We start from the raw sequence: 13,144 nt of genomic DNA on the forward strand, positions 1-13,144 counted from the left end.
CTAGTGGGGATGAGCACTGGGTGTTATACGGAAACCAACTTGACACTAAACTATTTGTAAAAAAAAAATAATAATAATAATAATAAAAGAAAAAGTAAAAAAAGAAAAGAAAAGAAAAAAAAAACAAAGGGATGGGGCATCTGGGTGGTTCAGTCGGTGAAGCGTCCGACTTCGGCTCAGGTCGTGATCTCACAGTTCGTGGCTCGAACCCCACATCGGGCTCTGTGCTGACAGCCAGCTCAGAGCCTGGAGCCTGTTTCAAATTCTGTGTCTCCCTCTCTCTCTGACCCTCTCCTGCTCATACTGTTTCTCTCTCTCCCTCAAAAATAAATTAAAAAAAAAAAACATTAAAATTTTTTTTAAATAAAACAAGACATAAGAAACTGATAAACTTCAAACAAGACTACTGTGGGGTGGGGAGAGTTAAAGAACACAAAATGCCAATATCAGGAATAGAAAAGGTGACACCACTAACGAGCCTATCGAGATCAAAACTACAATAACGGGATATTAGGAGCAACTTTATACCAATAAAGTGAACAACTCTGATAAAACAGGAAAAGTTTCTGAAAAACAAAACTTACTAACACTGACAAATGATCAAACAGAAAATCTGAATCAATCTAATTGTTCTCAAAAATCTACACACATTAACACTATCCAATACATTTTTTCAAATATTTATGGAAGAAATACCACCAGTCTTATAGTAACAAGAAGGAACACTTTCCAACTTGTGTTATGAGGCTAGCATAAAACTAATCAAAAAGCTGCCAATGAGGGGTGCCTGGGTGGCTCAGTCAGTTAAGCATCTCCTGATTTTGGCTCAGGTCATGAGGTCCAGTCCCACGTCCAGCTCTGCACTGACAGCATGGAGCCTGCTTAGAATTCTCTCTCTCCCCCCTCTCTCAAAATAAATAAATAAACATTTTTTAAATAAACAAAAAATAAAACCTGATAATAATACTAAAAGAAAATGGTAGGGCTCCTGGGTGGCTCAATCAGTTAAACATCTAACTCTTGATTTTGGGCTCAGGTCATAATCTCACAGTTGTTAAGATCAAGCCCCGCATCAGGTTCTCTTTCTCTCTCTCTCTCTCTCTCTCTCTCTCTCTCTCTCTCTTTCTCTCTGTCCTGCTCATGCACACCTTTCTCGCTTTCCTTCTCAAGAAAAGAAAAAGAAAAATTTTAAAAATTTGTATGGAATCACAAAAGATCCTGAATAACCACAGCAATCTTTAAAAAGAGCAATGCTGGAGGTATCATAATCCCGGATCCCAACTGTACTACAAAACTATAGTAATCAAAATAGTATGGTGTTGGGGCACCTGGGTGGCTCAGTCAGTCAAGTCTCTGACTTTGGCTCAGGTCGTGATCTCACAGTTCATGAGTTCAAGCCCCGCCTAAGCCTCTCTGCTGTCAGCACAGAGCCTGCTTTCAGATCCTCTGTCCCCTTCTCTCTCTGACCCTCTCCCACTCATGCTCTCTCTCTTAAAAATAAACTTTTTAAAAAAATATAGTATGGTATTGGCACATAAAAAAGACACATAGACCGATGAACAGAATAATGTCCAGAAATAAACCCATGCTTCTATATCAATTAGTCTCTAAAACCTAAGCAAGAATACACAATGAGAAAAAGACGGTCTCTTTAATAAATGGTGCTGTGAAAACTGGACAGCTACATGCAAAAGAATGAAACCAGACCACCTTTTAACACAACAATAAACTCAAAACGGTTTAAAGATCCAAATGTAATACCTAAAACCATAAAGCTCTTAAAGGAAAACACAAGCAGTAAAGTCTTGACATCAGCCTTAGCCATATTTTTCTGGATCTGTCTCCACAGGCAAGGGAAACAAAAGCAAAAATAAACTATTGGGAGTACAGCAAACTAAAATGATTTTATAAAACAAAGGAAACGATCAACAAAACAAAAAGCAGCCTACTGCATGGGAGAAGACATTTGCAAATGATATATCTGACAAGGGATTAATGTTCAAACTATGTAAAGTACTCATACAACTCAAACCAAAAACCCACAATAATCTGATTTAAAAATGGGCAGAGGACCTGAAGAGATGTTTTTCCAAAAAAGACATACAGTGACATGAAAAGATGCTTGATGTCACCAATTATCAGTAAAATCAAATCAAAACCACAATGAGATATCACCTCATGCCAGTCAGAATGGCTAGTATCAAAAAGACCTAAAGTAAGTGTTGGCAAGGAGGTGGAGAAAACCGAACCCTCATGCACTATTGGTGGGAATGTACATTGGTACATCCACTATGGAAGACAACATAGAGTTTCCTCAAAAAATAAAAATAGAATTCCCATACAATCCAATAATTTCACTTCCATACTTATCCCCCCCAAAAAAAGCTAATTCACAAATATATATGCACTCCTATGTTTATTTCAGCATAATTTACAATAACCAAGATATGGAAGCAACCTAAGTATCCATTAATAGATGACTGGATAAAGATCATGTAGTATATATTCACAATGGAATTTTTTTTAATGTTTATTGATTTGAGAGAGAGAGAGAGAGCGCGCGCACATGCACACGTGTACATAGGCGGGGGAGGGGTAGAGAGGGAGATAAAGAGAATTCCAAGTAGGTTCCATGCTTTCAACACAGAGCACAACACAGGGCTCGATCTCATGAACCATGAGATCGTGACCTAAGCCAAAATCAAGAGTCAAGACACTGAACTGACTGAACCACCCAGGCATGCCCACAATGGAGTATTACTCAGCCATACAAAGAATGAGCTCTTGAGGTTCCAGTGACAGTGGGTGATGAAGGGCAGCTAAAGGGGTTAGTAGTATTCAAGGATGTGGTGATAGACTTCACCCAGGAAGAGTGTGACGACCCGGGTGCTGCACAAAAGGACTTATACAGAGATGTGGTGCTAGAGAACTACAGCATCCTGGTCTCCATCATAGGACTTTCCAGATCTAAGCCAGGTGTGATCCCCCTATTGAAGCAAGAGAAGCAGTCTTGGATGGTTACCAGGGTCATGACAGGTGGACCTTGCCCAGGGCAACCTCAAGAAACAAGCCAAAGTACACATGGTGGAGAGTCCCAAATACCACTATGAGTAGGAAAATAAAATAACCAAAATCTCAACAAGAGCAACCAAGAGACACCATTCAAAGAACACTTCCTGAATGGACAGGCCCTGGATGGTCAAAGAGATGGTGATGAATTTAAAAACGCTATAAATGAGATACATAATAAAATGGAGGCATCCATTGCACGGAGTGAAGAGGCAGAAAGGAGACTAGGTGAACTGGAAGACACAATTATAGAAAGAGAGGAAGCTGAGGAATAGAGGGATAAACTGATCCAGGAACACAAAAGGAGAGTTCGAGAGCTCAGCGATATAATCAAACGATACAATATCCGTATCATAGGAATTCCAGAAGAGGAAGAGAGAGGGAAAGGTGCTAAAGGAGTCCTTGAACAAATTAGAGCAGAGAACTTCTCCAATCTGGGGGAGCAAGCCTGTCATTCAGAATTGAAGGAGAGAGAAAAGTCCTTCCAAATAAACAAAACTTGAAAGAACTTGTCACCACTAAACCAGCCCTACAAGAAATCCTGAGGGGGACTCTCTGAGGGAAATGTTGCAAGGAACTCAAGCTGCCAGAGACACCACCACAAGCATGAATCCCACAAAGGACACGATGACTCTAAACCCATATTTTTCAACAATAACACTGAACGTAAATGGGCTGAATGATCCAATCAAAAGACATAGGTAGGGTAGCAGAATGGGTAAAAAAAAAAAAAAAAAATCCATCTATTTGCTGTCTACAAGAAACTCATTTTAGACTGGAGGACACCTTCAGATTGAAAGTAAGGGGATGGAGAAATGTATATCATGCTACCAGAAGTCAAAAGAAAGCTGGAGTAGCTATACTTATATCGGACAAGCTGGACTTTAAAGTAAAGACAGTAATAAGGGATGAAGAAGGGCATTATGTAATAACTACAGTGTCTATCCATCAGGAAGAGCTAACAATTATAAATGTCTATGCACCGAATATAGGAGCAGCTAANTACCTATTCCGAAAAATAGAAATTGAAGGAAAACTTCCAGACTCATTTTATGAAGCCAGCATCACTCTGATTCCCAAGCCAGACAGAGATCCAGCAAAAAAAGAGAACTACAGGCCAATATCCTTGATGAATACGGATGCAAAAATCCTCAACAAGATACTTGCAAATCGAATCCAACAGCACGTAAAAAGAATTATCCACCAAGATCAAGTGGGATTCATTCCTGGGTTACAGGGCTGGTTCATCAGTGGCAAATCAATCAAAGTGATACATCACATCAACAAAAGAAAAGATAAAAACCATATGATCCTGTCGATAGATGCAGAAAAATAGTTGGGGAGAGGGAGGGAGGCAAACCGTGAGAATCTTGAATGCTGAGAAGAAGCTGAGTGCTGATGGGGGTCGGGTGAGGGGAAGGGGGGTGATGGGCATGAGGGAGGGCACTTGTTGGGAGGAGCACTCAGTTTTATACGTAAACCAACTTGACCATAAACTATTTAAGAAAAAAAAGAATTACAAAAATTTTTTTAATTAAAAAATAAAAAATAAACATTAAAAAAAAAAAAGAATGATCTCTCGCCATTTCCAAGAACATGGATGGACCTTGAAGGCATTATACTGAATGAAATAAGTCAGACAGAGAAAGACAAATATCATGATTTCACGTATCTGTGGAATCTAAAAATTAAAACAAGACAAACAAACACAAACAGACCCATAAATACAGACTGATGGTTACCAGAAGAAGGGAGTGGGAGGATAGGCAAAATAGGTGAAGGGGAGGTACAATCCTCCAGTTATAAAATAAATGAGGATAAAAAGTACAGCATAAAATAAGTAGTTAATAATAGTATAATAACTTTATGTGGTGACAGATGATAACCACACTTATACTGCTGAGCATTTTGTAACATATATAATAATGGATTATTACTATTTGTACATATAAAGCTAATATGTCAACTACACTTCAGGTTTTTAAATCCATTTAAAAAATGAATTAAAAACAATAATACTTTTATATATTGGCATAAAAATTGGAAATTAAAATTAAAAATAAATAGCATTAGCAACCAAAAAAAAAAAAAACTACTTAGAGATAACTGTAACAAAACTTTTATAAGACCTATACACTAAGGGCACCTGGCTCAGACTGTTTATATCCATGCGGGTCATGATATCATGGATTGTGTGATCAAGCCCCATGTCAGGCTCTGCGTGGACAGTGTGGAACCTTCTTAGGATTCTCTCCCTCACTCTCTCTCTGCTCTTCTACCTCTTTCACATGCTCTTTCTCTCTCTCTCAAAATAATTAAATAAACATGAAAAACTACAAAACATTACCTAAGGAAATTTTTTAAAGTCAAAATAAATGGACAGAAAAACTTTGTTCATGGATTGGAAGAAGACTCAATGACTCAAAACTGTTAAGATGTCATTTACATCTGTATACTTTAAATATGTGCATTTTATCATATGTAAAATTATACCTTTAATAAGCTGATTTGTTAAAAAAAAACCTGATTGGTATATTTATTGTTGACATAGACTTTCCTTGAGCAGAGCATATAGCAGTTATGCATAACCTGTCTAAGACCAGGGAACCTCAAGCTAAGAATTGAAATGTATTTCCCATCTGATGGAACTTTCAGGCATCTCCTAAGAATAAACTCAAAGCCTCTACAGAGGGCTTGGTAAATCCCCAGCAATAATTTTTTCAAGAGCAATAACCAGAACATGATCACCGACACCAAGTTTATAGGAAAACAAGGCAATATGAGTACTCAGTAACAGAAGCAGAGCCAGTTGAAACAAACCTGAAAAGGCTTCAAACATTGCAATTATTAATAAAACAACTATATTTACTTTGTTTAAAGATAAAAATGTCAAGTTTGAAAATCCTGCAGTAAACAGGGAATTATAAAAAGTGACATAGCAGACTTGAACTAAATAGAGTTTCTAAAAATAAAAATTTTAATAGTCAAAATTTAAAATGCATTGGTTGGATATAATAACATTTTGCCCACAGCAAAAGAAGTACTAGTGAAATTTTTAAAGAAGAGTTAAGAAAAAAAACTCACAGAATGTACCACAGAGAGTCAAAAAATAAAAACTTAAAACATCTAATATGTAACATGTTAGTGTGAGGTCTAATTTATATTTTCTTAGAGTCCCAGAAGTAAATGCAGTAAAACATTAGAAAAGATACTGGCTGAGAATTGTGCAGAACTAATGGAAGATAATAATTCACAGAAGAATACCAGCAAATCCCAAGGAAGAAAAAGAAAAAGAAATCTACACCTAGATATATCATAAATTGTAGAAACACAAAGATATAAAGAAAAATTATACGAGTAGCCGGGGTCGGGGTGGGGGGAGATAAAATACTTTTAAAAGAACAGCAGTAAGACTAGCATTTAACTTCTGAATTAGCAACAATGGAAACCAAGAAAATATAATATGCAGAGACAAAATAATGACTCACTAGAAATCTAGAGCCACTAAAATATCTCTCAAGATAGCTATTAAAATAGTCCAAATTCAAAATCTAACTGTAAAAAAATAATTAAAACTATTGTCTTAACATATGTCTTTAATTTTTCTCTTTACCTATAACATATATATTACTTTTAACAGAAATTCCTTAATATAATAATGAAAAGGTCATATGAAATTAGACATATGAAAAATCATAGAATTGTCAGGACCTATTTAGATCCTAGTTTCCTTAACTATAAAATAAGGTTTTGAACAAGATGATTCTTAAGGTATTTTTTAGTTCTGCACATAGCTACTGCATTATTTCAGTGAAAATTTCATTTAGTTAAATCAACAGCATAAGTAACTTAAAAAACTAAGTGCTCTATCAGAGTTGCAAGTGATAATCTATGTTTACACAATCAGGCTTGGAATATAAAATAAAAGATAAAAGATTCACAAGCCACAGAAAAGAGTTATTTCCCTCCTATACTAAGTGAATACATATTAGAAAAAGTAACTTAATTAGGTGAACTAAAACATTCTATTAATGAACCTGGAAAATTCTAACAGTACAGCAATGACTCATATAAGCACTGATAGACAGTAAGGAGCAAGTAACCTTTGTGCTACACGCAAATAGGGGATCTTTGTACATTTGACTACCCAAACACAGAAAGGTAGTTTCTATCTGGATAAAAGAAAAATAGAGGTAATAATTAAAACTGTACATGCTCACCTTACAAAAACTCCTCCTTGCAAGCAATGAAGTAGAAGAAAACAATGCTGACTTTCTTGGCCTGCTTTCTTTAAATCTGCCTTGAACCAAGAATAACTAAAACACTGTACCACAAGTGTCCCAAAGAACATAAAGCTTACTATTAAAATACCAAAAATATATTGTCCTTCACAGAAAAACCTGACAGACACCCAGATGTCCACAATTAAATCAGTTATATAGATTACAATGCCAAGAACTGACATCATAAAATTAACTTTAGTGTATTTCATTATGAGTCACTATCGGTCTTGGTTATCTACTTTTTTAACTCACACACACATAAAAGTATATTTGTGTCCATTAGGATAGCAATGAATTTTAATTGCTACTCCCTGAATTTATTCAGAAGAAAGAATAAATATTATAAGTTTGGAACCCTAAAACCAAATTGGCTAATTTTAATTTTCTTTTCTAAATCTCCTATCCAGGTCCAATGTTAAAAGGCCTCATTCACTTTTCTGCTTCTCAGTGATCTTCATTAGAGAGGACAACACCTAAAATGAAACACATATAAAAGATTCTAAAAATCTGGAGTATAATATTAAAAACCTTATGCCATGACCTTATCAAATGTGTACTTTTTCTAAAAATAATATATTACCACTAAATAAAGTTCTTATAATAGCTTTGGTAAAGTCTCAGAAATATAGTTATTAGTTGACAACTTCCTGTCAGACTACTTACCTTTTAAAAACTGTAACTTACTAACAAAGATATTTATCATAGGTCCATTTAAGCGGCAAAAAATTAGAAATGATCTAAATGTGGCAACATAAGAAATTGGCAAATAGTGGTAAATTCACAAAATGCAACATTGCATAGCTACCAAAAAATATTTAGCAAAGTTTCAAGTTATGAAAATTTTTAATATGGTTTTTAAATTTTATTTTAATTCATTAATTAACACACGGTGTTATATTAGTTTCAGGTGTACAATATAGTGATTCAACTATTCCATTGTGCATCACCCAGTGCTCATGACCACAAATTCACTTCTTAATCCCCCATCACCCATTTTACCCGTTCCCCTACCCACCTCCCCTCTGGTAACAATCAGTTTGTTCTTTATAGTTAACTGTATACGGTTTTGATTCAGCAATTCTATCTAAGAATCAAGCTTACGGAAATAGCTACAAATGTGTACAAAGATATATACTTTTTGCCAAACCTGTTTTTATAACACCAAAAAGCTGAAAACTATCTAAATGACAAGAGACCCAGTTCAATAAATTAATGTACATCCATAGTACACAACTTTTAAAAAGAATGAAGCAACTTTGTATAAATAGCCTTCCAAAGATCTCCAATATGTGTTAAGTTAAAAAAGCAAGTGCCAGAAGGATAAATATAGCATTTATGGTTTTGAATTATACACGGTGAGAGAAAGGAAGTTGGGAGTAGAAAATAAATGCAACTTCAATCCTGTAATTAATTATTCTTTTATATTGTTGGAGTTTTTTACAATAAACACATACCCATGTATTACTTATGTAATCTCTTAAAGTAAAAATAATAGTAAATGATACTTTTAAAGAACTTGAATGACTGGAGACAATGTTTATGCTACTAATGTTAGCTAACATTTACTTAGCCCTATGTGCTAGGCATTAAGCTAAATCTTATAGATAAAACACCCCCATGTAATTCTTACATCAAATTTAGGAGATATGTACTACTATTATGACCCCTATTATATAAATGTGGGCTGAATACAATCCACAGACAAGATCTGTCTGACTTGGCAGTTATGCCCACATTTCCTGGAGGGGGTGGCGGGGTCTGGGCCCTTTGTACCTGCCAGTGGTGCTCTCTGGTAAAGGCATGAAATAGCTCCCTCTAGGCTGGGATAAACCTCTTAGAAGATGCAAAAGAGTCAAGCCAGAGCCAGTACAGTGGTAGCAAAGGGACTGACCATTACTGCCACAGGATTTGCAGGCTGTTATAATTTTGCAAGCCATGAACCATATGGAGCCTAAAGCAAAGCAAGTTTTTCAGAGCCCACCACAATCTGTCTCCAGTGGTTGCTATTGCAGAGGTGGATTTGAACCTAAAATGACAAAATGAGAAGCAGCACTAATAGGCATAAGCTAAAAATAATAAATAAAAATAAATTTAAAAATAAAATAAATAGTAGGCAGAAGCTCTACTGCCAATAAAAGAAAAATAAGAGATGCTCATCAACGAATTGTGATTTTAAATCACCTAGACAAAAAAGGATCTCCTTACATAGCAGCCAAAATCAGTGATGCTAAAGATTTACAAGGTCAAGCTAAAAAATGAAGTAACTATGCAATGAATTTTTAAAAAAATTTTAGAGACAGAGAGAGACAGAGCAGGGGATAGGGGCAGAGGGACAGAAAGAGGGAATCCCAAGTAGGCTCCACGTTCAGCATGGAGCCTGACAGGGGGCTTGATCCTGGGATCATGACCTGAGTCAAAATCAAGAGTCAGACACTCATCTGACTAAGTTGCCCAGGGCCCCATGTGCAATGAATTTTAAGTTCTTGTTAGTTTGTATTTAAGAGTGCCAGATTTTTATCATAAAGTGTCTCAAAACTACAAAAAAAAAAAGTTTGAGTCAATAGTGTTTTTTTTAACTTTCCTAATTACCAATATTTCATATAAAAATCCAGATTTTTCCCTGCTATCAAAAAACTGAAAGATCTGCTACACTAGACTAACATTCCTTCATTAGTAGTGGATGCCTCCTACATGGGGCCTGCTCTCTCAAGTTCACCACAGTAGCCAGCCACCCAAATTCAGTCATTTCAGCAGCTGGGTCTCAAATGCTAATACAGCTACCTACTAGCCGTGTGTCCTTACATATGTTTTTACCTTCCTATTCCTTATTTTCTTTCACCGGAAATATGGAAATAATAATGGCATATACCTCACAGGGTTGTTGTGAAGACTAAGAAAGATAATACATATATGACACATAAACCTTTAGAAAAGTACTTGGCATACAGTTAGTGCTCAATAAATGTTGGTTACCATTATTACCTTACCTGCCTATCTGATCCCTATAAGCATCTGAGTTTGGAATCTTTCACTTTCAAGAATGTTAAGTAAAAATAAATACTATGGTATGATTGCAAGGCTGTGAAAATACAAAGGAAATATGACTGGAGGAATACAAAAATGTTAATGGTAGTTTTATCTGGGAATTAATGGCATGATAGACGAATTTCTTCTTCATTCTTTTCTATATGTATAAACTAAATTGTTTCCCTCCAGAGTTCTTATTTTAAAGTACTAACCACCAGTGCAACTGTATTTAGAGATAGGGTTCTAAGGAGGTAACTGAGGTTAAAAGGAATAATGACAGAGCCCTAATCTGATAGGACTGATGTCGTTATAAAATGAAGTGACAGGGGTACCTGGGTGGCTCAGTTGGCTGAACGTTAGACTTCAGCCCAGGTCATGATCTTGCTTTCGTGGGTTCAAGCCCTGCATGGGGCTCTGTGCTGACAGCTCAGAGCCTGGAGCCTGCTTCAGAGTCTATGTCTCCCTGTCTCTCTGCCCCTCCCCTACTCACGCTCTCTCTCTCTCTGTCTCTCAAAACATAAAACGTTAAAAAATTTTTTCAATGACATGACAACAGAGACCTATCTCCGCCCACCCCATACACTCACATGAGGAAGGACACAGCAAGAAGGCAGCCATTCTATAGATAGACACATCTTCTTTCAGTCAATTGACCTTTTGGCTCTTTCCATAATGTGGCTACTGTTGATAATGCTGCTATGAATATCAAGGTGCATGTGCCCCTTCCAATCAGTATTTTTGTATCCGTTTTGGGTAAATACCTAGTAGTACAGTTGTTGGGTCACAGAGTAGGTCTATTTTTAACTTTAAAAATGAAATCTTTTAAGCTTCACTATCTAGGGAAAAGAATATCACAGATATAATGGAAGAACAGATTAATAGTAACAAAAACCATCACTGAGGGTTTACTATGTGTGAAGTGTTTTACATACATTTTATTTAATCTTCACAAATCTCCTAGGAAGGGTATTATTGGCCAGAATCCTGAGGCTTAGAGATGTTAGGTATTTAGGTGAGTTATCTCTAATGAGTAAACTGATTTTAATGCATATAATATCCCTAACAGTTACAGACTATAATACCTAAGCACTTCATCCGTACATTTCTTAATCACTATCCCTACAAAGAGAACCATACCTGGCATGGATATGGAAATCACTTGCAATTTTCAAATAAATTTTACCAAATGGCAAAAATAATTTCTAAGTTATTGGCAAAACATCAGACTCAATAGACTGAGCTGACATGGCAACTTCTATATTCCTAATTTAGTCAGACAGAGCACAATGCCAACTGGAAAGAAAACTACATAGCAAGGAAATAAATATAGCGGCTCTCATAAAGAGGGTCTATAGTTCCTTCAATGGACATAGAGTTGTATAAATTATATGAAGGATGGTTCCTATCTATCCCTACGGTATAATCACCTTAGGAGAAATAATACCACCTACAAAATTTGACTTCATAGAGAATTTGTGATACTTGCTTACTTAACAGGACAGTTTCAATTCAATTTCATTCAAAGGTCATCCCAGCTATGTGGCTAACTGGCTGCCAGCCAAAATAAATAACCTTTGCCCACTGTATGTGATCTCTTCGCAGTAATACAGATACCTGAAGAAGTAAAAACTAACAAACTTTCGTTTCTCAACCAAATTCAACACACATAAAATACAGACTTACTTGTCAAGTATAAAAAGCCTTCTTTAAGTCAAAGTCCCTTCTGGAAAATCTTCATCCTTGGCATCTTTTATTTCTTCTTCACTGAAAACAAGTATCATTAAAGGGCACGTAAACCTTTAAGATCGAATACTAAAATGAAACTGAACTCATCTGTTAGTCATATATGGGATTTTCTCATCTAGTGATAACAAGAGTTTATGTCATTGTGACTACAGTACACCCTTTTATAGCTATCACACAGGGAGAAAGAACAACATGGCCCTCTTGATAAGTTGACTAGGTTACAAGGTTTTACTGCATTCAAAATTTAAATTTTGGGGTGTCTGGGTGGCTCAGTCTGACTTCAGCTCAGGTCATGATCTCACAGTTCATGGATTCTAGCCCCGCGTCAGGCTCTGTACTGACAGCTCAGAGCCTGGAGCCTGCTTCAGATTCTGTGTCTCCGTCTCTCTCTGGCCTGACCCTCCCCTGCTCACATTGTCTCTCTCTCTCTCTCTCTCTGTCTCTCTCAGATATAAATAAAACATTAAAAAAAATTTTTTTAAGTTTTAAGAAAATACAATTTTCTTCCCAGCATATCCAAGTAGAAGACAAGTGTTTCAAAAAGGACAGATTCTTAAATTTGAAGTACTCTGATAAAGAAATTTACAAAGTATTTTTAAATTAGTACCACCTACCTTTTTCAACCTATATACTTTCTCAAACCCTATGCCCCAAGAACATATGATTACTGGTTTCTCTTCCCCAAATAAATACTACAGGTCTTCTATTTCCAAGGCTTTTTCTCAACATTATTTACTGTCTAGAATACCCTTCCAACCTCCATCTACCTGATCAAGTTCTATCAGTCCTTTAAGAATCAGTTCTTAAAACCCTACCACCTTTAAGCCTTCCCAGATCTTCCCAATTAATTTGATTCTCCCCCTCCCCCCTTGCAATCCCATCACTTCAACTATACTTCTCTAGGATTTACCTACATGTGCTTTAAAATAACATAATGTATGTCTCCTTCCTGATTATAAGCCTCTAGAAAGCCCACTATCATTTTTAACACCCCCCCTCATATGTCTACAACAATACAT

General features: G+C 36.1%; 1 protein-coding gene and 1 pseudogene across 4 annotated transcripts in view; one reads left to right on the top strand and one right to left on the bottom strand.

Moving 5' to 3' along the window:
• Positions 1-13,144, bottom strand: part of XKR9 (XK related 9) — a 35,353-nt gene that overhangs the window by 20,227 nt on the left and 1,982 nt on the right. For 3 of the 4 annotated variants that reach the window (XM_077752487.1, XM_077752488.1, XM_077752489.1), the window contains exons 2-3: positions 12,063-12,143; positions 7,290-7,825 (exon numbers count right to left, since the gene is read on the bottom strand). In XM_077752487.1, the coding sequence (XP_077608613.1) occupies positions 7,290-7,561 (272 nt within the window). In that variant the 5' untranslated portion in view covers positions 7,562-7,825; positions 12,063-12,143. The remainder of the gene's footprint in view (positions 1-7,289; positions 7,826-12,062; positions 12,144-13,144) is intronic. The other variant, XM_077752490.1, reaches the window with a different exon arrangement.
• LOC144221977 (mitochondrial import inner membrane translocase subunit TIM14-like) lies at positions 9,221-9,611 on the top strand (annotated as a pseudogene).

Source organism: Crocuta crocuta, unplaced genomic scaffold (genome assembly GCF_008692635.1).
Source record: "Crocuta crocuta isolate KB4526 unplaced genomic scaffold, BGI_CrCroc_1.0 scaffold141, whole genome shotgun sequence".
NCBI classification, from domain to species: domain Eukaryota; kingdom Metazoa; phylum Chordata; class Mammalia; order Carnivora; family Hyaenidae; genus Crocuta; species Crocuta crocuta.